At 49.3% G+C, this 27041-nt stretch overlaps 1 protein-coding gene across 2 annotated transcripts in view; it reads left to right on the forward strand.

Annotated features, from left to right (window-relative positions):
* Positions 1-25035, forward strand: part of TIMM50 (translocase of inner mitochondrial membrane 50) — a gene marked incomplete at its 5' end in the record, with an annotated part of 35664 nt that extends 10629 nt beyond the window's left edge. For both annotated transcript variants that reach the window (XM_083754091.1, XM_083754092.1), the window contains 8 exons: positions 8136-8157; positions 14599-14657; positions 16746-16865; positions 17588-17692; positions 19837-19935; positions 21584-21740; positions 23476-23582; positions 24439-25035. In XM_083754091.1, the coding sequence (XP_083610217.1) occupies positions 8136-8157; positions 14599-14657; positions 16746-16865; positions 17588-17692; positions 19837-19935; positions 21584-21740; positions 23476-23582; positions 24439-24540 (771 nt within the window). In that variant the 3' untranslated portion in view covers positions 24541-25035. The remainder of the gene's footprint in view (positions 1-8135; positions 8158-14598; positions 14658-16745; positions 16866-17587; positions 17693-19836; positions 19936-21583; positions 21741-23475; positions 23583-24438) is intronic.
* Positions 25036-27041: the final 2006 nt, after the last annotated feature.

Consider the following 27041-nt stretch of genomic DNA (forward strand, 5'->3'; position numbering starts at 1 on the left):
CTCACCTTTTGCAGGCAGCAGGTCAGCTTATTGCTGGCGCATGCCAGCTTACTGCTTTTGATCATTTGTGCTAACAAGGGCCTTCCGGGCATAATTGCCCTCTTTTGCAGAGGTGCGTGTCATAAGTGTTTGTGCTGGGGTGGAGGGAGTCTCAGAATGCAAGGCTCTTTTGCCTATGCCTTGTCTCTTCCCTTTCTAAGAGAAGGAAAGGAGTTGCTGCATTTGCCTCTACGATACGATAATCTTTATTGTCATTGTCCCATACAGAACAACAAAATTGAAAAATCTACATAAAACATTCAAAACCCAACAAGCCTGCTATCCCAGCTATCCCAACCAGGTTAGCCTCCTAAAAACTCTGATACCCCATTTTTAAATACAATATACACCCATAGAGACTACCTTACACTGCGTTTAAAACCAAAATCGCATTTGGATAGAAACTGTTTCTCGGGCGGCTAGTCCTAGTCTTTATAACCCTGTACCTTCTTCCAGAAGGCAGAAGCTGAAAGAGATCATTTCTGGGGTGTGCACTATCATGTGCTATCTCTGCAGCTTTCTTATGGCACCTGGCAGCATAGATTTGATCCAAGGTGGGAAGAGTGCACCCAATTATTCTCTCCACAGTCTTTACAACCCTGGACAGCATTGTTTTTTCTTGATGTTGATGCTTGATGTTGTCAGAGGACTTGATCATTGCTTTCAAAAGGGAAAGCCGTTTCATGCGGGTTAGATTGTGGCTCTTAGCCATGATACCTAAATTTACCTTTCATGTTCAGTGAAATGTGCCTCTGAGCACTAGAGTCCCCAGAGGGCAGCTCCATTCTCCTTGAACTCACACTTTACACCCAGGCTTCCTGCAAAATGTGGGCGATGGCTGCTGGAGTAGAATAAGCTGGAAATGTGCACAGCTGTAAGTTTATAGCAAAATATATCCCCTTTATAGGAATGTCCACAGGGAGCATGGCATCTGTCAAGCTGATTCAGGGGATGCAGAGTTGAGGGTTTTCACAGCTGAAATTTCTGTGGAGATATTGGGGAATTGCCATGCTTTGAAGTGGTTGTGTGCCTGCCTTTCTCAAAGGTATTTGTGTCTTTTCCCTTACCTGCTGTTCTTGAGCCATAATAAAACCCCTTTGGTTTTTTTAATAGCCCTTTTTAGGCTGCCTGTCGCATTCATGTGAATGGCCCCAATGAAGCTCCGGCTGCCTGTGCTGGAGCAAATGTGTCTTCTCCAAAGGCCTTGGCACACTTCACAGCTTCCTGCAAGTCGCATGGCATCACCTGGGTGCAAGAGGGTCTTCAGGGGGACCTGATTTGTCTGGGCATCTTTGCCTAAGTGGCTGTAAAATGGGGCTGGCCTTTGATCTGCCTCTCTTTCCCACACTGTTCCTTTTCCTCCTTCTCTGGGAAGTGTGGATTTGCAGAAGGCAGTTTCTTGATCTTTTTTTTTTTTAATTACAAATTTCCTTTGTCACTCTTCAAGCCTTCATGTGCGCAGCATTGATCTTCCAGCTTCTGGTTTTAAACAAAATGCAAAACTAGGTTCATTCTGGTGAGTTCCAGAAATATTTCAGCACGGATATCTTGAAAAAAGGCTTATGGATCCAGATGAACCTTGGAAGGTGGGAAGCTTTGTGACAGTAGAGAAAAGAGGGAGCTAGAAAATAGCACATTTTAGGCGCAACAAGGAAGAAGATGGAAATTGAAATTGAGAGCAGCTTCCTGTTATGTCTTATCACCAAGATGCACAACTGGAAAAAATTCAGAACCTGGTCAACCCATATATTTGTGCATACTGGAATTGCACCTCTGACAGTTTGTTTGTTTTAATTTTTGCACATCTCTTAGGGCTAGAAGAACTTCCTAGCTCTCAGCAGCTTAAAAGTTGGAGACTTGCACTTAGTTTGTAGACTTGGAGGCTTGGATTAGTTTGTTCACAGTGTTTTGAGCTACTTGGTCCTAACGGCTCCTAAACATTTTGGAGCTGATGTTTAAGAAGTTAACATCTTCTCCAAGGATGTCTTATGAACATCAGGTAGAAAAGAGGCCCTTTTTGTTAACCACGTGTAGGTGTCTTGTTGTGTATTTGACCCTGGTGTCTGTGGTGTGTGCTTTTCCAGATCTAACCCTCAAGGTGGCACTGTTGAACTTTCAAACTGAACTGGGTTTGAGATTCCTGTGGAAAGTGTTTGGTTGTAGAAACATCCACAGAGAGCTGAAATTCAGATTCACCTAATTGCTGAGACTGGTTAACCCAGGGAACAAAATACCGATCTGAACACTTTTTTGCTGGCTGATGCACCCCAGTCTGTGTAATTGCAGGTATGCCATCTGCTGCTTCTCTGGGTCTGTTTGGATGGCTACAGTGGGATAGCATCCTGCCCTCTCTCTCTTGATCTTCTTTGCTTATCTGGCCTCCTGTATCCTCACAGAGGCACTTTTTACATTCTGTCTTAGTTTTCTTTTGAAGGAACCTGGAACCCCTCTCCCACAAAGTAGATTCAGAAGACATGGGGAACATCAGTCTAAATGACTAGCACTAAACAACTTGAGCGCCACTCTTTAACATATAAATAATCTGTTAGGTCAGTGCTTTTCAAACTGTGTTCTCCAACACTCTGCAGGTTTCTGAGAAGCAAATGGGGATCCTCAGTGTAGTGTAGTGTGTGAGCTTATTTTCAAGGCAGCTTGTCTGCCCCCTGCACATTATCTCTTGCAGTGAGCAGGCGCTTGGGGAGAGATATTATAGAAAAACGGCCTTCCCCCAACTTGGTGCCCTCCAGATGCTTTTGATGACAACTCCCGCCAGCCCCAGAGAGCACTGGGAGTTGTAGTCCAAAACATCAGAGGGGCACTGGGTTGGGGGAGGACATTCTAGATGGTTTCCTTGTGGGGTATACTCACAATTCATGCAGGAAAACATTGCAGCCAAAAGCCCTGGCCAGTCCTCTGTTTTTGCACCCTGGAACATTTGCCAGAATATTCTGCGAAGCACAGGCGTTCCACAGCAGGCTTGTCAGGGTGCATGTGCTCCCTGGAAGTGCCGGGGTTTGAAGTGCATTGACCTCGACAGACTTCGGAGAATCCCTCAGCCTTTATGATCCCTCGAGTCTTCTTGGATTGAAACCAGTATAGAGATCTATCTTCGAAAACCCAGCCAGACAATGGTGCCTCTGGGGATGCCATTTGAATTGGGGAGCTGCTAGACTTGGGCCAGCAAGCGCCAGGATTCTCTTCAGTATTTACATGCCCAGTTGGGCTGACTTGGTAACAATGGTGGCATTTGGTTAAGTACAAGAAAGATGGAGCTTGGAGGGCCTCTGACAGCTGCCAGTTCTCTGCTTGCGCCCACTTGTCAGCTCCAGTTTCCTGCCCTGCCAAGCCAATGTTCCACTGCCCTGTGCAAAAGGGAGTTGGGAGATTAGACACTGGATTAGTCTTGCTGTGCCTTAAAGTCCTTCGCCTTGCCATTTCCCGGTTATTTTACATAATCCCAAACACCGGAGTAAAAGCAAAACAAAGTGATTCATAAACTGTGTGTGTTCAGTGACTGACAGAATTGGTTTCACCCAAGAGCGCTTACTGATGCCTTTCTCTGGACCTGATTCTGCCTCTGCTCTGACAAGGACAGTCCCGGTATAGTTACTTTGCATCGTATCCACAAGGCCAAGAGCCGCCGTGACGTTGTCCAGAGCAGGTCAGCGCCGAAGACTTTGTGGGAAGACTTTCTGCAGCTTGTTTGACTAGGGGAATGGATCATTGTTTTCGTAGCGGGGTCTTGCCCATTTCAGGTCAGCAGCTGCTGGGCTCCTGCGCCTGTGTCTGCGAACAATGAAATCTTGCTTGCAGCCATTCTGTTGTGGCTTTCAAGGACTCTGCAGCACTCAAAACAGCTGGTGCATCCCTATAGAGCCTTTCAAACTGGGCTGGGCTTTTCCAGTGAGTCGTCTTTGCCCTGTGCATCAATGAAAATATCTGTTACAAGTGTACAGTAAAAAAAAAAAAATTGCAGGGCCTGAATTTCAACCAGCACAGAACTTTGGCAACCTGGAAAGCAAAGTCTTTCAGGCGGACAAATCCATGCATGCAAAGCTTTGACCCATTTAAGAAGACAGTCTCACTTGATTCCCCCCCCCCTTCACCCACCGCTCTGAAGACTTACATCCTGTTCAGAATTTGGATGTTTGCAGATAACTCTGAAGCAGTGCTCATCATGCTAGAGTGCAGAAATACAGAGTACTTCTTCCTAAGTTAAGATTAATAGAGAAAATAAAGCAATGGTGTACCATCGTTTTGGCATAAATGCAGAGGGGAAATCCCTGGAATTTTTAAGAAACAGTAGAAACGAATATTGTAGTAATATCCAAGGCCCAGAACTAGAGAGCTACTTCAGAGGCAAACAGGAGTTTGATCAGACGTGATAGGAGAAAAATATAATATGTATAACAGCAGACACACACACACGTCCCCCAGGGGTACCACAAACTGTTTCACAGGCTGTGCCCGTGTGATAATCATGGGGCTGCTAAAATATCCTTAGGCATGTAGAACTGGTTGCATTTCTTTGGATCTTAATCTGACGTTTGCAAGTCTGAATGGCTCCTTTCCAAAGAGGAAGTGGTCTTGTTTTCTATGGAGAAGTTAGAGGCACTCTGGGAAAGAAGAGATGGAGAGAATCGTATCCTATTAATGCCTTCAACAGTAACAAAGGTTCAACTTGTGGATATGTGTTGCTTATTCTTGCGGCAAGAGGGCATGAAGGAGTAAGTCAGCCCATAGAACTTTTTGAGGGCAGAGGCTTTCTCAGTTGTGGGTGCCTCCCCATCGTCCGCCAGACACCCAGAAGTGAGCTGGACAGTACAAAAGCAGTTTTCAAGACTCGTGTTTAATCCGGATTACTAAAACAACTCCCTGCTATAGTTACCCTTTGAAAAATCTGTTGGCACTGTGAGCTTAATGAAATGGGGGCTCTATGGTATCTAAACCTGGGGCACATGAGGGTCAGGGCGATTAGGGCAGTGTTTATAGAAACATGCTGTGTGGAGGTTGCTGAAGCCTCTTCATTGATTGCACAGCGCAGCTCTGTCCCTTGATGCAGCCCCGCAGCTTAAAGGTGTGAGGGCCATTTGGCTGCAGTCCCAAAGCTCAAGTTACTTTGTCAAGCACAAAATGGAATAACCCCCAGCTCAGAAGTGGTAGCTGACTCCTAAAAGCAGAGGTGTCAGGTGTTGGGGGTACGTTCCCCAGTCATGGCTGGTTGTGGTTAATGCAAAGAAGCACTCTGGACATGCTCATTGTTGCTTTCGACATGGTAAGTGTAGTCTCTTGGCAGTGGGCTGAACTCTCACCAATAGCTATACTGTAGATGCCTTTGTTTTGCTCGGGTGTCTGTCACTGGTGGGATGTGCCAGACCTGGACAAGGGACAATTTGTGGTAACCTGGAGGAAGAAAAATGGGTCAGAGCAGTTTCCTTTCCCCTACGGCATTTAACGCATCATTTTGCATCACAGCTGGGCAGAATTGCCATTTATTTATTTCTTGCATTTATCTCCTATCTCCAAAGAGCTTAAGGTGGTGTGCATGGCTCTCCCCCTCCTCAATTAATCCCCACATCAACCCTGTGAGGTAAGTTAGGTTGAGGGGGAGTGATTGGCTCAAGGTCACCCCGTGAACTTCATGGCTGAGTGGGGAGATTCGAACCCTGGTCTCCCAGGTCCTAGCCCAACCTTCTAACCACTACACACGGCCTAAAATCTGCAGTGTGGCAACTATCCTGTTACTTGAGATCACCAAATACTCACCGATTGCTGCCTGAGAAGAGTTAAGGGATATTTCTAATGGTGATAGCAAGTACGAAGAGGAAAGAGATTGATCGAGGAGCATCTGATTTGTTTCTGTACCTTTCACACTAATTTCATTTGATGCCATTGGCCCCATTGAGATTCCATTGGGAAGAGGCATATAAATTGAGAGGCTTTTAACACCCTGCCTTTACACAATAGCTCAGGGAAGACCACACCATTGATCGAAACAATTTGTAAGAGCTTTATACAACAGAAGACATACATAGTCCTGCACTTTCTCAGTGCCGCCTCCAGAATCCGTGACAAAACCTCCATTGCATCAAAATCCTGTTTCTTGTCTTCCTAGGGCAGCCTTCGCCAACTCTGGTGCCCTTTGGATTACAACTTGCATCAGCACCAGGAGGCAAGTCCAGACAGCTGGCAGACGGCGAAGGCTGCCCTAGGGCATCTTTGCGTAGGTGCAGCAATGACAACTCCTGAACCCACGTTGTGGCTTCCAGCAGCTCTGCAGAGCAAACACCCCCCCCCCAAACCATGTCACTTCCTCTTGTTGTACCCAAGCGTTGTCTTGCTAAGCTTCCTCCGTGTCTGGGTCTCTACCGTATCCTGCCTGTCCTTTTTAAAAATAGGTCCCTGCTCCTGGAAGGGTGCTGTGGGTTATGGGAAATAAATACACCCCCGCCACACACACACAAACCAACAATAACCCATGTTTTCTGTGTGTGCCACTCTTCCTTCCTGTTGCCCATTTTGACCCTGCCTGTTTTCCACTGACCCGTCTGCATTGGAGGAACAGCCAGCACAAAACCACTGTCCACAGCTGCCACAACCCTGAGGTAGTTGCTGCTCTGTAAACATTGAAGGAAGGAAGGAAGGAAGTCATGCCGCTGCTATGCAGCCTCGTTCCAAGAGCATTTTCACTGTTGAGATTTGGCTGGCTTGTTGGAGACACCTGAGCAATGTATGCATCCATTCTGCTACAGAGCTCTAGCGCATGGGTAGGCAAACTAAGGCCCAGGGGCTGTATCCGGCCCAATTGCCTTCTCAATCCGGCCCGTGGACCGTCTGGGAATCAGCGTGTTTTTACATGAGCAAAATGTGCCCTTTTATTTTAAAATGCATCTCTGGGTTATTTGTAGAGCCTGCCTGGTGTTTTTACATGAGTAGAATGTGTCCTTTTATTTAGAAGCTAACAGTTGGGAGGCGTCAAGGAGGGTGCCTTTCTGAATGCCCAGCCTGGGCTGTCTTCACCCTTGAAGATTATCTAGATCTCTCATGGCTCATTGATCCACATATTGATCTGTGGTGAGATAGAAGCCTTTCACACTGCAATACCTCAAGGACCACCTCTCTCCATACGAACCTACCCAGACCTTGCAATCATCATTTGAGGCCCTTCTTCATGTGCCCCCTCCACGAGGGGTCCAGAAGGTGGCAACACAGGAATGGGCCTTTCCTGTGGTGGCCCCCCCCCCCTTTGTGGAATGCTTTCCCCAGGGAGGCTTGCCTTGGGCCTTCATTACGTACATTTAGCACCAGGTGAATTGTTCCTCTTCTCCTAGGCCTTTGGCTCATTAAACAATCTATGGCCTTTTAAACAGGGGGTGGGGGGTGGGATATGGTTTTGCTTGCTATTGTGCTATGCATTTTTGTAGTTTTATACTGTAAACCATCCTGTGATCCTCAGATGAAGGGTGTATATAAATTAAATGAATAAAACGAATGTAGACCAAGCAAGCCTATAAAGATGCATTTCCCATTTCAAGGTTTTCTGGTGCCCATCAAAGGTAAAAAGCAGCTGCGTGGTCCCAGGTGGGAATTTGGATCCTCCTGGTCCAGAATCTTGAATTGGTTGGGCTTCTCTGCCCAATTTTCTTTTATTGCTGATAAAATAGGAATGCCAGGGCTCTTGCTTCATAGGGCTGAACAAGCTGAAAGTAGTAAAACACTTGCATGAAAATCCTTCCTCCAGCTTTGCTTGCTTTCAGGATAGGTATGTTGCTGTGGTTTTTTTAATTGCGTTTTAAGGCTGATGTGTTTGCCTCCCTGGGCTCCTTTTGCGGGGGGGAAAACAGAATATAAATGTAATAAGTAAACAATAGATGAAGCCCGAAAACTGTAAAATGGTGTGGGTACAGCTGCTGGGGAGGTTTTAAGACATAAAAGGCAAAATAGTATCTGTAGCTGAGCCTTACTTACGCTTGGTCAGAATAAATGAACTGCGAAATAGGCGCACCCACAGGCTGTTTCCCCTCTGCTCTTGCCTTGTGACTTGAAACATGCTGTGGAGTCAAAAGAATTATACTACCTTCTTTTTCTCTTTGCAGATCCCCGATGAGTTTGATAACGGTGAGTAGGCAGAGCATCCTTCCTGCTTTTTAAAAGTCCCCTTGATATGTTGGGGTCACAGCAAGCTAGACAGGAGAACCCTTGTTGGTAGCACCGGAAGACTTGAGAAAGAGATGTTGTACCATAGGCCTTTCTGTGCCTCAGAATACCTTAGACAGCGCTTGGGCTTTTTATGTTTTAAGAATCCCATGCTTTCATCCCTACAAATATGCCAATTCCCACCTCAGATCTTGCAGTACCGATGCCGTTGTGTTGCAGGCGTGTGAATGTTTTCCACGTTTCAGTTGAATTATCTCCTGAAGTTTTTGTAATGGCTAATCAGTCAGAGCGGAACTGGAGCGGCTGAAAAGCCATAAGATTCATGCTTACCTGACAACTAGCCCTTGTGGTACTTTCTCAGCACAGTGATGAGCTCTCGGCATTTCTGTGGACCAGATTTGAGTGCATTTGAGAGCGAAAAAGGTACTCTGGTGGCTTCTAAGGCCTGCTAGGCAGCTTTCCGAGTGCTAGTAGAAGAGAGCTTTATGCATGCTCTGGATGGAAAGTTGGAGAGGATGATGACTAGTGGAAGTGTCATTGAGTACAGCCTTCCTCGGCCTGGTGACCTCCAGGCACTTTTGCTTTTTTTCTTCCAAATTTTTTTATTCATTTTATAAGACAACTAAACAACACAAACAGAAAAACAAACAATACAAACAGATTATTGTCTTGTCCTTATTTTTTCTAAACATTGTTAGGTGAGCTTCCCCAAGTCCCCCCCCCCATCTGATTTTCATATTACCTCATCTTTAGCAGTTTACATATATCATAATTTTAACCATTTTTTAATCACACGTACCGTATTTTTCGCTCCATAAGATGCACTTTTTTCCTCTTAAGATCTAAGGGGAAATGTCTGTGCATCTTATGGAGTGAATGTGTGGTCCCTGGGGCTGGGGGTGGCCCAGGCTTCCCCCACCGCCAGCCCCAACAAGCTCTGGGAGGTGCTCCCCGGCGTGCTTTTTGGGGCTGGGGGTGGGGGAAAGCCGGGCTTCCCCCGCCAGCCCTGACAAGCTCCTGAGCAGCTCTGGGGTAGCCTGCGAAGCCTCTGCAGGGCAGCGAGGAGCCTTCATCCCACTACCCTAGGGAGGCTTCCTGCGGCTATCCCTGGCTTTTGCGGGAGGTAGGGGAAGGGACAGAGCGAGGCTCTCTCACTTTCTCCCACCTCCCGCAAAAGCCTCCAAGAGCCGCGCTCCCCTTAAAGAGCTGCGCGGAGTGTGTGGGGGGCTGCCCTTCTCCCTCCTCGGGGAAAAGCCTGCAAGTACCACACACACACTCCGCGCTCTGCTCAGCGCTACCTTTAAATAATTTTTTTTCTTGAATCCCCCCCCCCCCCAAAAAAAGTAGGTGCGCCTTATGGAGTGAAAAATACGGTACTTTTGCCATAAGAATCTTCACATTTTATCCCTTACAAATAATACTGTTTTAAAATACACTATCTTCTAACTTCTAACCCTACAACCTATATCCACTTCCAAAGCCATTCTAAGATTTAAATGTTAGCATATTTTTTCAAATATTCTTTAAACTTCTTCCAATCTTCTTCCACCGTCTCTTCTCTCTGGTCACGGAGTCTCCCAGTCAGTTCAGCAAGTTCCATATAGTCCATCATTTTCATCTGCAGACCTCCAGGCACTTTGCACTCCCCCTAGTCCCGCCTCGCATGGTCAGTGTTTGGGGCACAATGGGAGTTGTAGTCCCAACAACATCTCCAGAGCACCAAGTTGGAGAAGTCTGAAGTATCCTGTGTTGCAGCCTGACCTTAAAGCTGCACAGAACAAAGGTTAAAAACACTAGAATGGGGAAAAGGGCCACCGTTCTTAGTTCTCAACGGTTTTACATTAAAGCTGCTGTTTGACCCAGCTGCAACCTGGGACATGATAGCATTTCGTACCTTGTGTGCATCAATAGACGTTCCCTGCTCAAGCACCTTCTTTGCAGCCCAAGGCACATCGGATAAAAACCCGGTCCTGTTTTTAGCGTTTTAAACTTGTGCTGCCAGCTAGCCAGTATTTAAGCAGCTGAGAAGTCTGGTGGGCAGGCTGGGGGGAGAGATGAAATGCCCCAGAAGTTAAGCTATAAATATGTTAATTCCTTGATGTGTTAAACCAGAGAGTAAGGGAACAGCAACAAGCGTGACCTGCTCACCCACCCTCCTCTTTACAGGGGGCAAAAAATTAAAACCCCACATAACACTTCCAGGAATAACCAGAATTGCTTTACATTTCTAATTGGACGGGTGAAAGGTTTGGGGAGGAGGCTTTTTTCTGCGTCTGCCTTGAGAGCAGATGTACCGGTGCATAAACAGCACGCCTGCCCCTTGTCGAGAACAGAAGGTCAGGCGGAACTTGTGCCGGGGGGGGGGGGAGTTCACAATGCTTCTGCTGCGCCCCACAGACACCCAACCCCCCCCCCCAGTGCCCATTCTTGGGGGCTGCTGGAGGCAAAGAGCAGTCACTGAGGTTACGATGCGGATGAATGGAGAGACGGGGAGCCTTTGGGGCAGGGGAGAGGGGGGTGCAAGGGGGGGTGTGCCTGTCCCCCGGGGCAAGGCAAAGCCATAGGCATTCCAGATGTCCTCTTTAGCTATTCCGCTTTTGAAGAGAGAGGGGCAGGTGGAGAGGCAGATTTCAAGACAGAATCCTGCGGGGAGCGAGAGCTTTGGGTCAGACTCTGAAGCGGCTCCCTCCAACCTGGCGCTCATCAGGTGTTTCGAACACCAGAATGACCAGCGGCCCAGAGCGATGACGGAGGTTGTCCTCACAAATACCTGGAGAGAATCGGGTTTGCGGAGGCCTCTCCTTTTCCGTACCATTGCATAGCTGTCAACCTTTACCTTTTTTAAAGGGAAATTCCCTTATTCTGAATAGGATTCCTCGCAAGAAAAGGGAAAATTTGACAGCTACGCCATTGGCGTGTCTTGGTTGCCTGAGATTTCGCTTTGCAGCTGCCAGTTTGGCTGGGACAACACCCTATGTGAGCCTCTGGCCCACGGGAGCCCCCAGACATGATTCTCTCCTTGGAGTGCTTAGTTTTGGGTGTCTCTGACGGTCCTGCTCCGCTGAGCAACCGTCGTCTTCCCAGCATCCCCTCCCTGGTGCATCATCAACAACGTTTGCCCCTTGCCAAAAAATGCACACTTTTGAGCTTGATTTAGTGAGGACACTGTTGGGCTATTTCTAGCTCCCTTGTCCTGAAATACTTGCACATGAGCGGGGTCACTTATTTATTAATTTATTTAACAGGCTTTCGCAGTCCAGGAGTTTCAAAAGCGAACGGAGGCTCTTGGGGGGGGAGTCTGTACAATAGAAGGCCAGATGGAACTTAGCGCAGGGCTTTCAGAAAGCAGATTGCCCGGTTAGGGGAACTTTCCCGATAAAATATGTAGGAAGCCAGTAGGGAGGGGAGGGTGTTGTGGGGTTGTGTTTTTTTTTTTTCCTGGGATAGGAAGCTTCTTTCACCAGCTCCTTTCAGCCGGCCTGGCATATGCTCCCAGCAGATTAAAAGGCATTCTCCAGTCGTGGCCCCATTGTTGCCCACAATAGATTTATTATTTCTCTTCCCCACCCCCACCCCCTCCTCACCCCATTTACACTTCCCACCACTTTCCCTGCCGTCCAGATTTTCAGCTCACTCCCCAACCGCATCCACCCATTGACAGAAAGTTGTACAGGTTCCTGTTGGCACCTTTTGTGTAAGCTGCTCTGTCCCGGTCCTTGTGCTGGAGCACCGAAATTTCTCTCTGCAACCCTCCTTCGCTCTCCTTGTGTCTTATTTAACTGTCAGCTTACTTCCCCCTAAGGAATCTTTAAAAGCTTAGCTTTTAAAATAGCTCACCATTTGTTGGGAGGTGTCTAACACAGCGCTCCCCAAACTTGGGTGTTGTTGTTTTTTACTACAGTTCCCATCATCCCTAGCTAGCAAGACCAGTGATCAGGGATGATGGGAATTGTAGTTTAAAAAAAAAACAGCTGAAGACACCCAAGTTTGGGAAACGCTGTGCTAGCATTTTACAACATAGAATGGAAACAGCAGCCAGTAAAATGGGCAGATGATATCAAGAGCCCAGGTTCAATAAACAGCAGCAGAAGCAGCACAAGACACAAAGCCAAACGTCTTTAAAATCAAGGACGTTTGGGGGAAAAGTGTCTTCGGCTTCCTTCGAAAAGACAGCAGGGAGGAGCTGGATCTTAGAGAAATTTAGGACTGCCATAGCGAAAGCCCTGCTCCCTTAGCCCACCAGGTGTTGTGTTGCTGAACTACAACTCCCATCAGCTCCGTCAAACATGACCAGTTTCCAGGGATGATGGGAGTTGTAGTTCAGTGGCATCTGGAGGGCCAAAGGTATAGTTTTTGATGTTTGATGTTTTAATTTGTTGGAAACCACCCTGGGGCAACCCAGTCAGATGGGAGCATATACTTCTTATTCTTATTCTTATTCTTATTCTTTGTTTCCCACATCTGTTGTTGGGGCTAACGTCAGATGGAAGCCAAAGCAAAGCCTCTTCAGAAGCTCCCAAGTGCAGGAGGATGAGTGGGAGGAGAGCATTCCTTGAGACATAGAATAGAAATCCAGTCTATTAGATAATTTAATATATGGTGCAAAATGATCTAAATCTTGCTGCCCACCCCACCCCTAGTTATCTAGCCTATTTACATATACAGAGCTGGAAGACTGATCCTGTCCTTTGTTGCAGCAAACCAGATATCAAAAGCTTTAGGGCACGTAACAGTTTATGTAAATAAATACCAATTATTTGAGCTTTGTCCTCCTTTGTTCGTGACCAGCGAATGCCTGCCGGAATTTTTAAGCTGGTTCCTAGAAAACAAAACCAACGGCCTTAATTTTTTTATAGCGTAACGTCGTAGGTCGCTAGAAATGTGCAGACACTGAAGCAAGTGTTTGAAGCACAAGTGGCCGCTTGCTTTGAAATCAGTCGACAACATAGACTGTATTATCGTGGCCAGTTGCATCTTTCTGTGGTGCACAGAGCCTCCTCGAGTAAAGATAGATAGATAGATAGATAGATAGATAGATAGATAGATAGATAGATAGATAGATAGATAGATTTATTGTCATTGTCCGTATATACACAGTATACACAACAACGAAAATCAAACACCCAAGACCGAATTCACATACACATTCGCACGTATCTCCAACACTCTCATCCTATTCAGACATAATCTATTAGATTCTCACAGGCTCTGTTGACCAAGAGAAGAGATTGATCTAAAAGTTGGAACAGGTTCTGGTGCATCCAAGTTGGATGAGCATTAATACCGGTTTAACTTCGTTCCTTCCTGTTGCAGCCAACTGTCTAAAAATGAGGCGTTTCAGTCTGGCGGTGGCCGGCGGCAGCCTCTCAGCCAAATTCCACCATATAAGCCCCTGGCAGACACCTGAATCCCTTTTGCCTGTGTCTTGGTGCAGCCAGTCATCCTCCCCAGCTGCTCAGCTTGAATTATCATGACAATGGCTCCCAAATTACGCCCCATTCAATGCGCCTGCCTTTGATTGATTAACTTACAGTTTCTGTTTGAATAACCCTGGCGCTAAGATGCTGAAGCTGTAATCTCAGAGGGATAGTTAACAGCGCTGGTGTGGGACTGTGGTCTCGGCTCACACGCTCTTTCTTCTTCAGCCTGACCTCTGCTTAAGTGAGCTGGTAATTGAGGAATCCATTAGTATTCTTTTGGAAGGACTGCAGGACTCCGCATATGTTCAAACTGCATCAGATGGCTTTGGGGGGGGGGGACTGGGGGGTGTTACAGAACAGGGAGCCCCGGCTAAGCTGCCAGCCACAGAGCCCTGCTTGGTTAATACCCATTCACAGATAGATTTAACTTTTGGCAGCCTTACGCTTACTAGCTGCTGCAGCAGCAACAGAATCATAGAACTGCAGACTTGGACAGGACCCAAAGTGTCATCTAGCTCAGTCCCCCGGCAAAGGCAAGGAATCACAGCTAAATATTACCTCTCTTGGTTCTGGGAACACTTTGCAGTCCGGGAGGGAGTTTTTTCTTCCCAGTGATAAATGAAACAACAAGCCAGCTTGAACATAAACTGGCTTGAAATAAATATAACTGGAATAGCTTATCCAGCCCCCCAAAGATTCCCCAGGAAGTGTAGCTCTTGATTTCTGAAGGAGCTGAGACTGTTTGCTAGGTCCCCCTAGATTCTCTGCCTGAAGCCTTGACAGTTAAAGCAGAAAGGCACATCGGCGCGAGTAAAGTCTACCAACGCAGAGACACGCACCGTCCCTCCTTGACAAAAAATCCCCTCCAAGTATTTGGAGGGGGGAAACGAAGTTCAGACATGTGCAGAGCACGAACTCAGGTGCCTTGACATTCCTGCAAGGTGTTTCCTTTGGTGACCCTGTTCTCTGAATTGGCTTTCAGATCCCGTAGTGATCCAGCAGCTCCGAAGATCATACAAATACTTTAAAGATTACAGGCAGGTGAGTGAGCCTTCTGTGGTCCTTTTTCAGAATCTGTTCCTGATTCTCCCCAAACGTAAAAAATTGGCTTCCCCTAAGTGTCGGCAGGAGCTGTATCCTAACTGGGTTTTTAAAAAGGTAAGTTGCTGTGCAGGCACTTCTGTGTCCCAAGAGTTCAGGCCCTCAGATCCTTTAAGTTTAAAGCAAGTTCCTGGTTGTGGAGAAACACTAGGAGACCTTAACACTCCTTTGCCAGTGTTAAGTGCCGTGACCAGAAGAAAAGCTGGTTTTGTTTTCTCCTGTTGAAACACCTGTTTGCAAATGGGTGCTGCTACTCTGAATTCTTAGCAGCAGTTTTGTTGATTTCAGCCCAGGGGCACCCAGAGCCTTTGTGCGCGTGTGCCAGTGGCGCTGAACGCTTTCTTCTTCCGATTTTATGCTCTGCATTTAAGCCAAAGTCATGGCTTATTATGAGTTTGTATGTTGAAAACAGTTGTTGCTTTTACACACACACACACAAAGCTCAGAACTTATAAGTGACATTTGAAGATGGACTCCAGGCATCTAACCGATGAGCTAGTTTTATCTAAACCAAGTCTTACACACAGGAATGCAGGAATCGCAGCTAAAAAACCCCTGACAGATGTCCATCCAGCCTCTGCTTAAAAAACAGAGCCCGGGTTCCAGTGGAGTGCGTTCCACTGTCAAACCGCTCTTCCCTGCAGAAAGTTCTTTCTGACGTTCAGTTGGAAACTCCTTTCTTGTGATTTGAATCCATTGGCTCACTTTCTAACCTCTTGAGCAGCAAACCCCCCCCTTCAAAAAAACAAGCTTGCCCTTCAGATATCTGAAGATGACTGTCACCTTATCACCTCTCAGTCTTCTCCTCCCAAACTACCCTTGTGAGATTGAAGTGTGGGCAGGTGGATGGGCTGGTTAGAAAAAGGAAGCAAACCATCAGTCATCAAGCCTGACGGGCCTTGAGTTTTTTTGGGACAGTATCTGAATGGCTTCTGCTCCTGGGTTATTGCTTTGCTATCAGCACCTCTGTGCCTCTTGCCGCTGCTGTGCGCTGAGAATCCCATCTGCCGCCAGGGTGATAAAATCGCTGGCCTGAACTCTGCCATTGCCAGCCTGCAAGCTGCTTGGAGCCCGACAGCTTTGCTTTGCTTGGGCACTCATGTTCCTTTTAAGGACCATCGCCAGGCACAGCTGGGGGGGCGGGGAGTCCGCTCTACAAAGACTTTATCCTTGTGGCAGCTGCAAGAACGCACCTTGGCTTTTCGGTCTGTTTGGATAATGTGAAGACTGGCTTTAAAACAAACTGCAAAGTTTGAAGGTCTTTCCAAAGAAAAGAAAAACTTGCACTGTGTACTCTTGTGTTGTGTTTCTGTGCTTAATTGAAAGAAGTAATAAAATGTACAGATCAGAACAACTGTTTGGACATAATTGAAGCAGTCTGGATCCGATCCTCTCCTCTGTATGCAGCTCCAGAACAGCTGCTGCTGCTGCTGCTGCTAATTATTTCCTTCCTTTTTACCAGACCAGAACTGAAGGTGTCATCAGATAATGAAAGATTAAGTTAGAAAGTAATTAAACTCCATTAGCTTTGGCTGATAGCCCTACTGTGCCCCTATGTCAGGGCTCCTCAAACTTTTTCAGCAGGGGGCCGGTCCACTGTCCTTCAGACCTTGTGGGGGCCGGACTATATTGGGGGGGAATGAACAAGGGACGATGAGTGGTGCGCAAAAGGGCTCTGGAGAGGGGCTGGCACCAACAGAGCCCAGCCCCCTTCCTCCTCTAGGCAGGGCAGGGAGAAGCCAGGAGGAGGGAGGGAGGAGCCACCACTGCTGTGAGAGGGAAAGGGAAAGAACGTGTATGCGCTGGCGATCCATGCAGCGATTCCTGGACTGTCCGCGGGCCAGATTTAGAAGGCAGTTGGACCTGATCCAGCCCACGGACCTTAGTTTGCCTACCCATGCCCTGTGTGGACAGAGACAGCCTAACTCTGGTAACCTCTAAGTTGGACGCGCCAAAGGAAGGAAGGGTCTGTCCTCCACTCTTTTAACTGCTGCTGCTGCTGCTGCTCTTTGTTTGTGTCTCCTGCAGATGATCATAGAGCCAACCAGTCCTAAGCTGCTCCCAGACCCCCTGAAGGAGCCCTATTACCAGCCCCCTTACACTCTAGTCATCGAACTCACAGATGTTCTCCTTCATCCGGAATGGTCGGTACGTATCCATTTAGGGAGGTGTAGCAAACGTACTCGGACGCAGGTGGCACTGTGGGTTAAAGCCTCAGCGCCTAGGACTTGCCGATCGAAAGGTCGGCGGTTCGAATCCCTGCGGCGGGGTGCGCTCCCGCTGCTCGGTCCCAGTGCCTGCCAACCTAGCAGTTCGAAAGCACCTCCGGGTGCAAGTAGATAAATAGGGACCGCTTACCAGCGGGAAGGTAAACGGCGTTTCCGTGTGCGGCTCTGGCTCGCCAGAGCAGCGATGTCACGCTGGCCACGTGACCCGGAAGTGTCTCCGGACAGCGCTGGCCCCTGGCCTCTTGAGTGAGATGGGCGCACAACCCCAGAGTCTGTCAAGACTGGCCCGTACGGGCAGGGGTACCTTTACCTTTAGCAAACGTACTCATTTCCCCCCACCCCACCTGAGTATTACTAGGTCAGATTAAGTGATATGGTAGCCTATCCCTTGACGGACAGCACAGGGGACTGTTTCCTGCACTCCTGTTTGCAGTGCAGTAGCCGGGATATGCAGAAAGAGCTGCCTTAGTATTTGGGGACGGGTCATGGACTTTTCCTGGTCTCCTGCCAGGGTTGATCTGTGCTGGTTGGCAAGCGCTCTTTCTGTGCAGCTGGTTCTGTATCTTTCTCCCAAGGCTCCACTTTCTCGCCTCTTGTACCCCAACTGCCCTGACGCTGTTCTCCCCCCCCCCCTTCCCTCAGTTAGTGACCGGCTGGCGCTTCAAGAAGAGGCCAGGCATTGACAACCTGTTCCAGCAGTTGGCGCCTCTCTTTGAAATTGTCATCTTCACCTCTGAAACGGGCATGGTGAGTGCTCTGTCGCTGCCCCCTGCCAGGCATGGCTTGGCTTCCTTAGCTTCTGACCCTGGGACCCTGATCCCAGGAAGCAAAGATGGCTCTGCCTAGGCGGAAATATAGGTGTGCACCGCTTTTCTCCTCCGGCGGCGTATTCCCCACAAACCCTCCCTCCTCCGCTTGTGTTTTTGTGTGTGTTCAGGGTGTGTTAAGGAGGGCTGCAGGGCTGCTTCTCTACCTGCAGCCACTCAGGGCAGGCTGGAAAGTGGGAGAGCCTTGAAGAGAGTTGTAAGAATGAAGGACTTAAAAGGGTTGTGGGAATGTAAGAGCCCAGAGAAAGCAGGTCAAGGCTGGAGCCCATACACTAACACACACCCACACCCCAAATACTTAGACATACCTACAGGACCGCCTCTCCTAGTATGCCCAGCGGAGGACCTTACGGTCTGCAAACAAAAACATCTTGGAGATCCCACGCCACAGGGAGGTTAGGCTGGCCTCGACCAGAGCCAGGGCTTTTTCGGCCGTGGCCCCGATCTGGTGGAATGCTCTGTCACAAGAGACTAGGGCCCTGTGAGACTTGACATCTTTCTGCAGGGCTTGCAAGACGGAGCTGTTCCACCAGGCCTTTGGCCAAGGCACAGCCTGACCCCATCCTTTGGTAATTCTTCACAGAACTCTAGCCCAATGGTTGCTATTAATTTGATTTGAACTGATTTTATAATGAATTGATTATAGAATTCTGTATTATTTTACGGTTGTTAGCCGCTCTGAGCCCAGCTTTGGCTGGGGAGGGCGGGATATAAATAACATTTTATTATTATTTTATTATTATTATTATTATTATTATTATAAATCATGCAACTCGAGCACACTTGCCATGTTTTGCTTTTGTTGGATGTGGGGAAAGGACATGAAAGCTCCACCCCAGACTGTTGCCCATCTTATCTCAGGAACCATAAACACTAGAAGTTTGCTGTTTCATTAAAAAACAAAGAAACACTGGGCTTCTTGAGATCCTGAATTCTGTGCCAAGTGCCACATCCCACATCTGCGTGGTGCAAGGGCTGGCAGGGGTCCACAGTTGGGGTCCCCAAAGCCTTGCAGCGGACTCAGGAATTTGTGTCCTGTAGGAGAGGGCCGGCCTGCTCAGCATCCTCCTGGGTCAGTCTCCTCCCTTCCACTTCTCCTTTCTCACGCTTGAGTGGCAGGAGGGGAGTCCCACAGGGGAGTGTGCCGCTGCTCATTTGAATATGTATGGGTCCAGCCGGACCGCCATTCAGCCCATTGAATCCAGGCTATTACTGTGCTAATTGAGTGGGCCTGTCCTTGTGGGGAGAGAACAACAGCACGGCCAGGAGACTTGTGGGCAGAAGACAAGGGAGCAGCCTGGCTTGTTTGCTCTTAGCACATGGGATTCTGTTAAGCCCAGGTCTAAAGCGCTATCTGCGTTCAGAGCTGTCGCTCCAGTAAACAGGGCAAAAGGACGATGTGCGTTAATCTGTGATGCTTCACAATTTAGCAACCACTCGATGACCCCTTCCTAAGAGAGCAGACGCATTAAAGAGGGTGTTTTTTGGTAGCTGGTCCACGTTTATGGAATGCCTTCCAGGGAAAGCCTACCCTGAGCGTATTTGGGAAGTGGTGCAGGCTTCTCCAGTTTTGGACCAGATGTCAGCATCTCTCTGTCTCGATGGGAGAGTGTGCCTTTCAGCGTGAAGTCAAACTCTCGGAAGGTTACAGCACCTGCTGCGGCTGTAGAGACCGATACGGGAGAGACCCGTTTTGTTGCAGCTGGGGCGGAGCCACAGCAAAGTCCGTTAGTGGCAGAGTGCCCCACAGCTGGCCAAGACCTGAGGCACAGGTTGGCACAGTGTCCCTCGGGGGGGGGGGGTGAGGCTTTTGCTCGTGCTGCAAGAATAGGCAGGCCAGACCCTCGAGGCCCGTGCTTTATCATTGTATGTTTGTGTGTAATCAAGCAGTGTGTTTATTCCGGAAATAAATGTGCCAGTACGGCCTCCTGAACCAGTATCGTAAGCAGCTGAATGGCATGGTGCAGAAAGCACCTTCACTTGCTCTTACCACTGTTACAAAGACAGATCCTGGAAATATTTTGGGCACGTGAGATGATTCCGCTTTCCCCTTCTCCATTCCAGACCGCTTTCCCCCTCATCGACAGCGTGGACCCTCACGGGTTCATCTCCTACCGGCTTTTCCGCGATGCCACGCGCTACATGGATGGACACCACGTGAAGGTATTTGCAGCCAGGCTTTCTGTGGGGGGAGATGCCCAGCTGGGGAGACTCAGCCAGAAGGGCGGGGTATAATAAATTACTATTATTATTATTATTATTATTATTATTATACTTCTGGGAGGGTTTGCTCTTTAGCAAGCATCGATGAGAGGACCCGTTTCGATTCCCAGACTGGATCCCCGGTGCCTCCTTTGAGAGCTGTGGCCAGTTGGGGGTGAGGGTGGGCTTGACACAGAGCCCCAAAGAGGAGAGCACGTGCGGGATTTCTTTACCCTTTTACCAGTTGCCTGCCGAGTGCTGGCTGAGCATCTTGCTCTTGGCCTCCTCCTGTATTGCCTTAAAATCACTGAGAACAGGCGTGCTGAAATCTTGACTCTTCACACTGCCACAGGGTTAAGTTCCAGAGAACCCAGAGGGTGAAAATCCACAGGAATGCACTACCAAGGGATTGAGACCTTTTGAACATCCCGCCGTTCCTAGTGGGCTCTGGCAAAGGGACGCTGGTCCTCCCTGTCTGCATCTCCTTGCAAAGCGATGTTATGCAGCAGCAACCCGGGCCTCCCTTGCAGCCCTGCCTCCACAGCTGTGTTTCGAACCCGTGGCCCCGCTACCCAGCCTAGGCGAGCGCGAGGCTGGAGCAGCAGGTGCCCTCCTCGTGTTCCGCAATGCGAGTTCCCCTGTGTCTGTGCTCCACAATAGAGTGCGGTGGTCGCTGCTGCAAGCCAGCCTGCCTTCTGTCTGTCCTCCCTCCCTCCCTCCCTCCCTCCACCTCCCATCTGCTGCCCCGGAGCCTGTGGGGTGTCTTTTTCACTCCATGGCATGTGCGCTTCTGATTGTTGTGGATTCTCTTTTCTTTCTATTTTCCTAAGTGAAAGCGGGGCGGGGGGGGGAGGAGGAGGGGTGAGGCAGGCAGAGGAAGGGGGCAAGGAGTTCTCTCCCCCCCCCACCTGCTGTGAGGAGCAGTTCTGATGTTCCTCAGAGATGGTAAAACTGCTGAAGGCTTGGACTGTAGTTGCAGGGTTGAAAACAGGGAAAGAGGAAAGAAGGATTCTAAGGAGGGAGCCTTTGATATAGCAGGAACGCCCATGTGAGTGAGGCGGGGTTGGAGTATTTAATGGGACAGTCGAAAGAGGAATTGCTTTCATTCTTTCAAAGAAAATAGTTTTGCATTGCAAGGGAGATTCAGATCAGTTTCTCCCCGCCTCACCCCTGAAGTTCCTTATTTGGAAGCAAAGTCACAGCAATCTTAACGTTCTTGTGACACAAGGCGGGTTCTGTGCCTGTATTGCAGAAATGGATACCTGGATTAAGATTACGTATTAAACTCAAAACGCCAAGAAAAAACCCAAGGTTCTGAAGCAGAACAATGGGTGGCAGGGGAGGGGGCGGCAGGGAGGAATATTCACCAGGAAATTCAAAGGCGGTGATTAGATCTCAAGACACAGTTTCCATTTCAAGCTCTCTTGAACCTCTCAGGGCCTTTGACCCATTTCTCTTGTTGTCAAGTAGGCTAGGACAATTGCACCTTGGGAAGTTTCTGTGTCATTGTGCAGGCCCGTCCTAAAACGCCTGTTGAGTTTTTTGGGGGGAAGCCTGCCTTGTCTGCTGGTGACCCCTCCAGCCTGCCTCTGTGTGTTTCTCTCGCCAGGATATTTCCTGCCTGAACAGAGATCCCTCGAAAGTGGTGGTGGTGGACTGCAAGAAGGAGGCGTTCCGCCTGCAGCCCTTCAACGGCATGGCTCTGAAGAAGTGGGACGGGAATTCGGACGACCGGACACTCTTCGACCTTGCTGCCTTCCTGAAGAGTAAGGAGACATTCACCCAAAATAGAATCATAGAATTATGGGATTGTAGAGTCCAGCTAGTCCAACCCCCTGCAGTGCAGGGATCTCGGCTGAAGCATCCATGATAAATGGCCGTCTGTCTAACCTCTGCTTAGAAACCTCCAAGGAAGGAGAGGCCACAACTTCCTGGGGGAGACGGTTCCACTGTTGAACAGTTCTTGCTGTCGGAAAGCTTTTCCTGAGGTTTAGTTGGAATCTTCTTTCTTGTAATTGACTCCATTGGTTTGAGTCCTGCTCTTCAGAGCAGAAAACAAGCTTGTTCTCTTTTCCACGTGAACTATCTAGTCCAGTCTTTCTCAACCTTGGGTTCCCAGATGTCGTTGGACTACAACTCCCATCATCCATAGCCAGCAGGGGCAGCAGTCAGGGATGTTGGGAGGGGTTTTCTAGCAACACCTGGGAACCCAAGGTTGAGAAAAGCTGGGCTATAGGACGTGGGACGACCCCAAAGCATTTGTAGGATCCTCATCCCTGTCCAAAGGTATTCAGTGAGTGCCTGTTCCACTTACAGTGGTGCCTTGCAAGACGAAAAGAATCCGTTCCGTGAGGCTCTTCGTCTTGCGGTTTTTTCGTCTTGCGAAGCAAGCCCATTAGCGGATTAGCGCTATTAGCAGCTTAGCGGATCAGCTGATAAGCGGCTTAGCGGCTTGGGAAAAAGGGGGGGGGGAGGAAAAAAACCCCCGCAGGAACTCGCAAGACATTTTCGTCTTGCGAAGCAAGCCCATAGGAAATTCGTTTTGCGAAGCACCTCCAAAACGGAAAACCCTTTCGTCTAGCGGGTTTTCCGTCTTGCGAGGCATTCGTCTTGCGGGGCACCACTGTACAGTGGTACCTCGGGTTGAGAACTTAATTCGTTCCGGAGGTCCGTTCTTAACCTGAAACTGTTCTTAACCTGAAGCACCACTTTAGCTAATGGGACCTCCTGCTGCCACCGCGCCGCCGGAGCACGATTTCTGTTCTCATCCTGAAGCAAAGTTTTTAACCCGAGGTAATATTTCTGGGTTAGCGGAGTCTGTAACCTGAAGCGTATGTAACCCGAGGTGTATGTAACCCGAGGTACCACTGTATCCATGGCAGTGTCAGGGTGCAGAACTTCAAGGTCAAACAATCTCCTGTTTCGAAACGCAGCAGATTTCTGACTCCCACCGCTGCAGAGAGGAGCTACATGGCGTGTAGGCACTGCCGGGTGGAATACAGGAAACCCAAGAGGAGACCCATCTTCTGCCTTCTTCACTGCCAAGGCTAGGGCTGGGGAAAGGATCCCTGCCTGGAACCTTGGAGCAGGGGTCAGCAAACTTTTTCAGCAGGGGGCCGCTCCGCTGTCCCTCAGACCTTGTGGGGGGGCCAGACTATTTTTTGGGGGGGGGGAGGGGGTAATGAACGAATTCCTATGCCCCACAAATAACCCAGAGATGCATTTTAATTAAAAGGGCACATTCTACTCATGTAAAAACACACTGATTCCTGGACCGTCCAGGGGCTGGGTTTAGAAGGCGATTGGGCCAGATCCGGGCCCCGGGCCTTAGTTTGCCTGCCCATGCCCTGGAGAGAGTAAACAGTCCTGAGCTAGTTGGAGCAATGGTCTGACTCAGGGACATAAGGAAGCTGCCCTCTACCGTGTCACTAATACATGAAATGGGTACATGATCCAGGCTGATTCTCCTTTAATGCTTGTTGCCTCCTTCTTGCCTGACAGCCATTGCCTTGAGTGGCGTAGAAGACGTCCGGACCGTGCTGGAAAACTACTCCTTGGAAGAGGATCCCCTGGAGGCATTCAAGCGCAGGCAGTCGCAGCTGGAACAGGTGAGGAGGAGTGCAGAGCCAGGGCTGGGGGCTTTGTCTTTGGGTGGGGGAGGCTGCTACTGCTTTGGTGAAGCCCTTAAACATGGTCAGGGAGCTGGGGTTGCAGAGTCACCGTCCCAGTCGCTTCGTTGGGAAATCCTGGTTTCCTTGCTAATAAAGTATAAATATTTTAGCTTACTTGCAAGGTTCAAAGCTCATTGTGGTAACACCACCATCTCGTATGGTGAGGCCAGCCCAGTGGGCAAAAATGCTGCTGGAGAAAGGCCCACACTCAATACAGATCTTAGGCCGAGTTTGGCTTTTGCAGACAGTGGGGTCCCAGAAGATTTTTTGCGTTTCACCACCATATCTTGGTTGGTTCTCCTTTTTCTCAAGGGAAGGCAAGTGCCTCAGAGGATCTGTAGAATGCCTTCTCCACGCATTGGCCTAGTTCAACCTCACATTAAACCACAGTTTAAAGCAAACCATGGTTTACTGTGACGTGAGCAGCATGCTGCTGCATGCAGCAAAAAAAAAAAAATTCACGCAGCTCTTCCCCTCCCCTGCTGTGGTCCTGCAAACAAAACAAGCAGCTGAGTCTGCCCTTCCGCACCGTTCGATCCTGGGCTTGCGGTTTGTTTTTCTCCGAAACCACCCTGGGCAAGCAACCAAGGTTTGCTGATCATCTGCATGAAGGCAGTTTAAAAACAAGTCTCTGGCCTAATGTGGCAGGTGAGCCAGGCTGCTGAGTTACTCTGCTAGCCTCCTTGACACGCCCACATGTACGGGAATGGGATCGGCAGGGCCTGGGGCGGCAGGCTTCCTGGATTCCTTGGTGGTGACCAGGCTCCCGTTTGTGTCGCCTGTCCTTTTGCAGGAAGAGCAGCAACGCCTCTCTGACCTCTCCCAGCATAAGAAGCAGCAGCTCTTCTTGGGCTCCCTGGCAAGCCGTCTGTGGCCTCGCTCCAAGCAGCAGTGACGCCAGCGCCTTCGAGGGACAGCCACGCTGCCCGCAGAAACGGACTCCTCGGCCGCTCTGGAGGCGAGAGCCACACCTGAGGGTGCGCCACAGACTTTGCCCCCCAAAGCCAGGGGCTGCAAGAGCTGGCACCCACCGTCTCATCCTTCCCTTAATTTCCAGCAGCAATATCCCCACCAAGGCCTGGACCGCCGTGCGCATAGACTGGGATCTCTCTTTTTCCAGGGGAGGAGCTCTTCTGGAGCAGCAGGATTTGCGGTGGCCTGTTGAGCAGCCTCTCCTGTGCGCAGCCAAGGAAGTGAGCCTCGCCGTCCCAGCCAGGAAAGGGGGGAGGATGGGGGGGCACGCAGTATTCTCCTAGATCGCCTCCGGACCGGTCTCTCGCATCCTGCTATCATGTTCCCTTCAGGCTCCAGGCCCTGCTGCTACTCTTCTGGGGCAAACAGAAATGAATGTTGGGTGTACTCTGAAATAAACGGCCATCTTTCTAGCGAAGGCACTGTCGGGCCCTGTTTCCCCAGCCAGAATGTGTGAATGCGTGCGCACAGGAGTCTTCATCCTCTCGTTTAGATGGGAACCTGCTTCCTAAGAGAGTGCCTCTTTTCCAGCGCGACTTCCCTGGCCCCACCTTCTCCCCACCTTGACATCTCAGTGCAGGAAAGTCAGCTCCAGTCTTCCTCCGCAGTCCAGGTCCGGATGTAAACAGGAAAGGGAGCCAGCTGGGGAGATGCTGGGCTAGAGGGGTGGGGTGGGGTGCGGAGGGCTGTGAGCTTTTATAGAGGAGGAGCACACAGCCGTCGGAGGGGGTTTCACTCCTGCTCCGCTGTTGTGCTGCATTTTTAAAAATGCCTTGCGGTTTCCCACCACCCCCTTCCTTGTAAATGTCAATAAAACCCTCTGGGGCAGGGATTTCTACTGGTGCTTGGGACTGTCCCTCTCAGCCCAAATATATAATACACGATTTGCTGTGCAAGTAACGGGTTGTTGGACAGCTAAGCATCTTAGGAACACCACCTTCAGTTGACCAAGTTGCCAGACTCAGGAGAAAAAGCTGGGCAATAGGAGTTGGGTGGGAAATTGATGTGTTGGACGTGGAGAGGAATTTGTAGATTAGGGTGGGTGGGTGTGGACTTTCTGTAGTTGAGGAACGTGGCCAAAAGCAGCTTTGCACAGAGCAGCCACCCAGGTAGCAAGAGAGCAAAAGTCTGCCTCCTTCCTGCGCAAGCGCAACTCTTGCACAAAGATGTGCCACAGCGGTTCTGGATTGCTGCAGCGGGGGCAGGTGCGATACCTGCAAGTGTGAGTCCTTAGTTCCAGCTTCTCTGACTGTGAACTGGCCAGAATGGCTGCCATGTGCCATGTGAGCAAACCAGTTTCAAGCCAAAGCACAGAGCATGCCCCCAATGCCCAGCATTTGCGCCCAGCCCACATGGCACAGCACAGAGCGAGGCCTGGTCCCTCTGGGATTAACAGCAGGCCTGGTGAGTTCCTGGCACCATTTGCCCTTTTTTCCAGGGCAGCTGAAAATGCTGTGTGTGTGTTTGTGTGTGTGTGTTTTTCCGCCTTCCTTACCTTATTCTTCTTAGAAAGAATGTAGGGGGGGGGCGGAGAAAGACACTTCCTGGCAGGAACTGAATCCAGATCTTTCCCACACTCTCCCCCCCCCCCTTTCTCATCTCCTTCCCCCAAAGAAAATCCCTTTCCAGGCTGTCTAAGGTGGGGAACATGAGAGGAATAAACAGCTGGAGGTGGGGGGGGGGGAGGCACAGAAGTGTTTAGAACATAAACAGGACGTGACTCTGGAAGGAGGTCTGCATCCCCTCCTGGCTGATTTTTAAATGCAAGGTTACTTTGCACTGATACCCCCCCCCCCCTTTGCAGCCAAACAACAGGAAGGAGAGGGGGTGGCTTCTCTGTGCGCCGTGTGTGTTGGGGGGCGGAGTAATTTCAGACTTGGCGGAGGAGGGGGGTGCCTTCCAAAAAGCCATGCGCAGGGTTGTCTGTTTTTCAAAAGCATACAATGCCAAATTAAAAAAAAACCACTGGAAGGTCAGAAATTAACCTAAGGATGCACATCCAGCTACACTGTAAAGAGGATACATCCTGCCCTACCAAAATGAAAGATAACGGCCAATTAAGAGCCAAATCCCTTGGTAGATAGGAGTGCCTTTGCCTGAGCACTATGGGTAGGCAATGATGGTGCCAGGCAAGGTTTCCCAGGGAGAACATTGCCACAGTTGAGGAGCCACCACTAAAAAGGCTCATTCTCTGGACTTCTTCCTGCATCCTGAATTGGCTGTTAGCGCTTTGGGTGGCATAAATAGTGTGGCTTCTGTTGTATTGATCAGTGCTAGGCTAAGCACCTGACCCCATCGTCGTCACCATCATATGATGGGAGAGTTCTGTTTATTATCTATGTATTCCATTTATATCCCAAGGAAAAGGTGGAATCTATCTAATGGTTATCAGTAAGATAACAAGGAAAATAAGGTTTGTTGATG

Source organism: Podarcis gaigeae (genome assembly GCF_964106915.1).
Source record: "Podarcis gaigeae genome assembly, chromosome: 8".
Lineage (NCBI taxonomy): Eukaryota > Metazoa > Chordata > Lepidosauria > Squamata > Lacertidae > Podarcis > Podarcis gaigeae.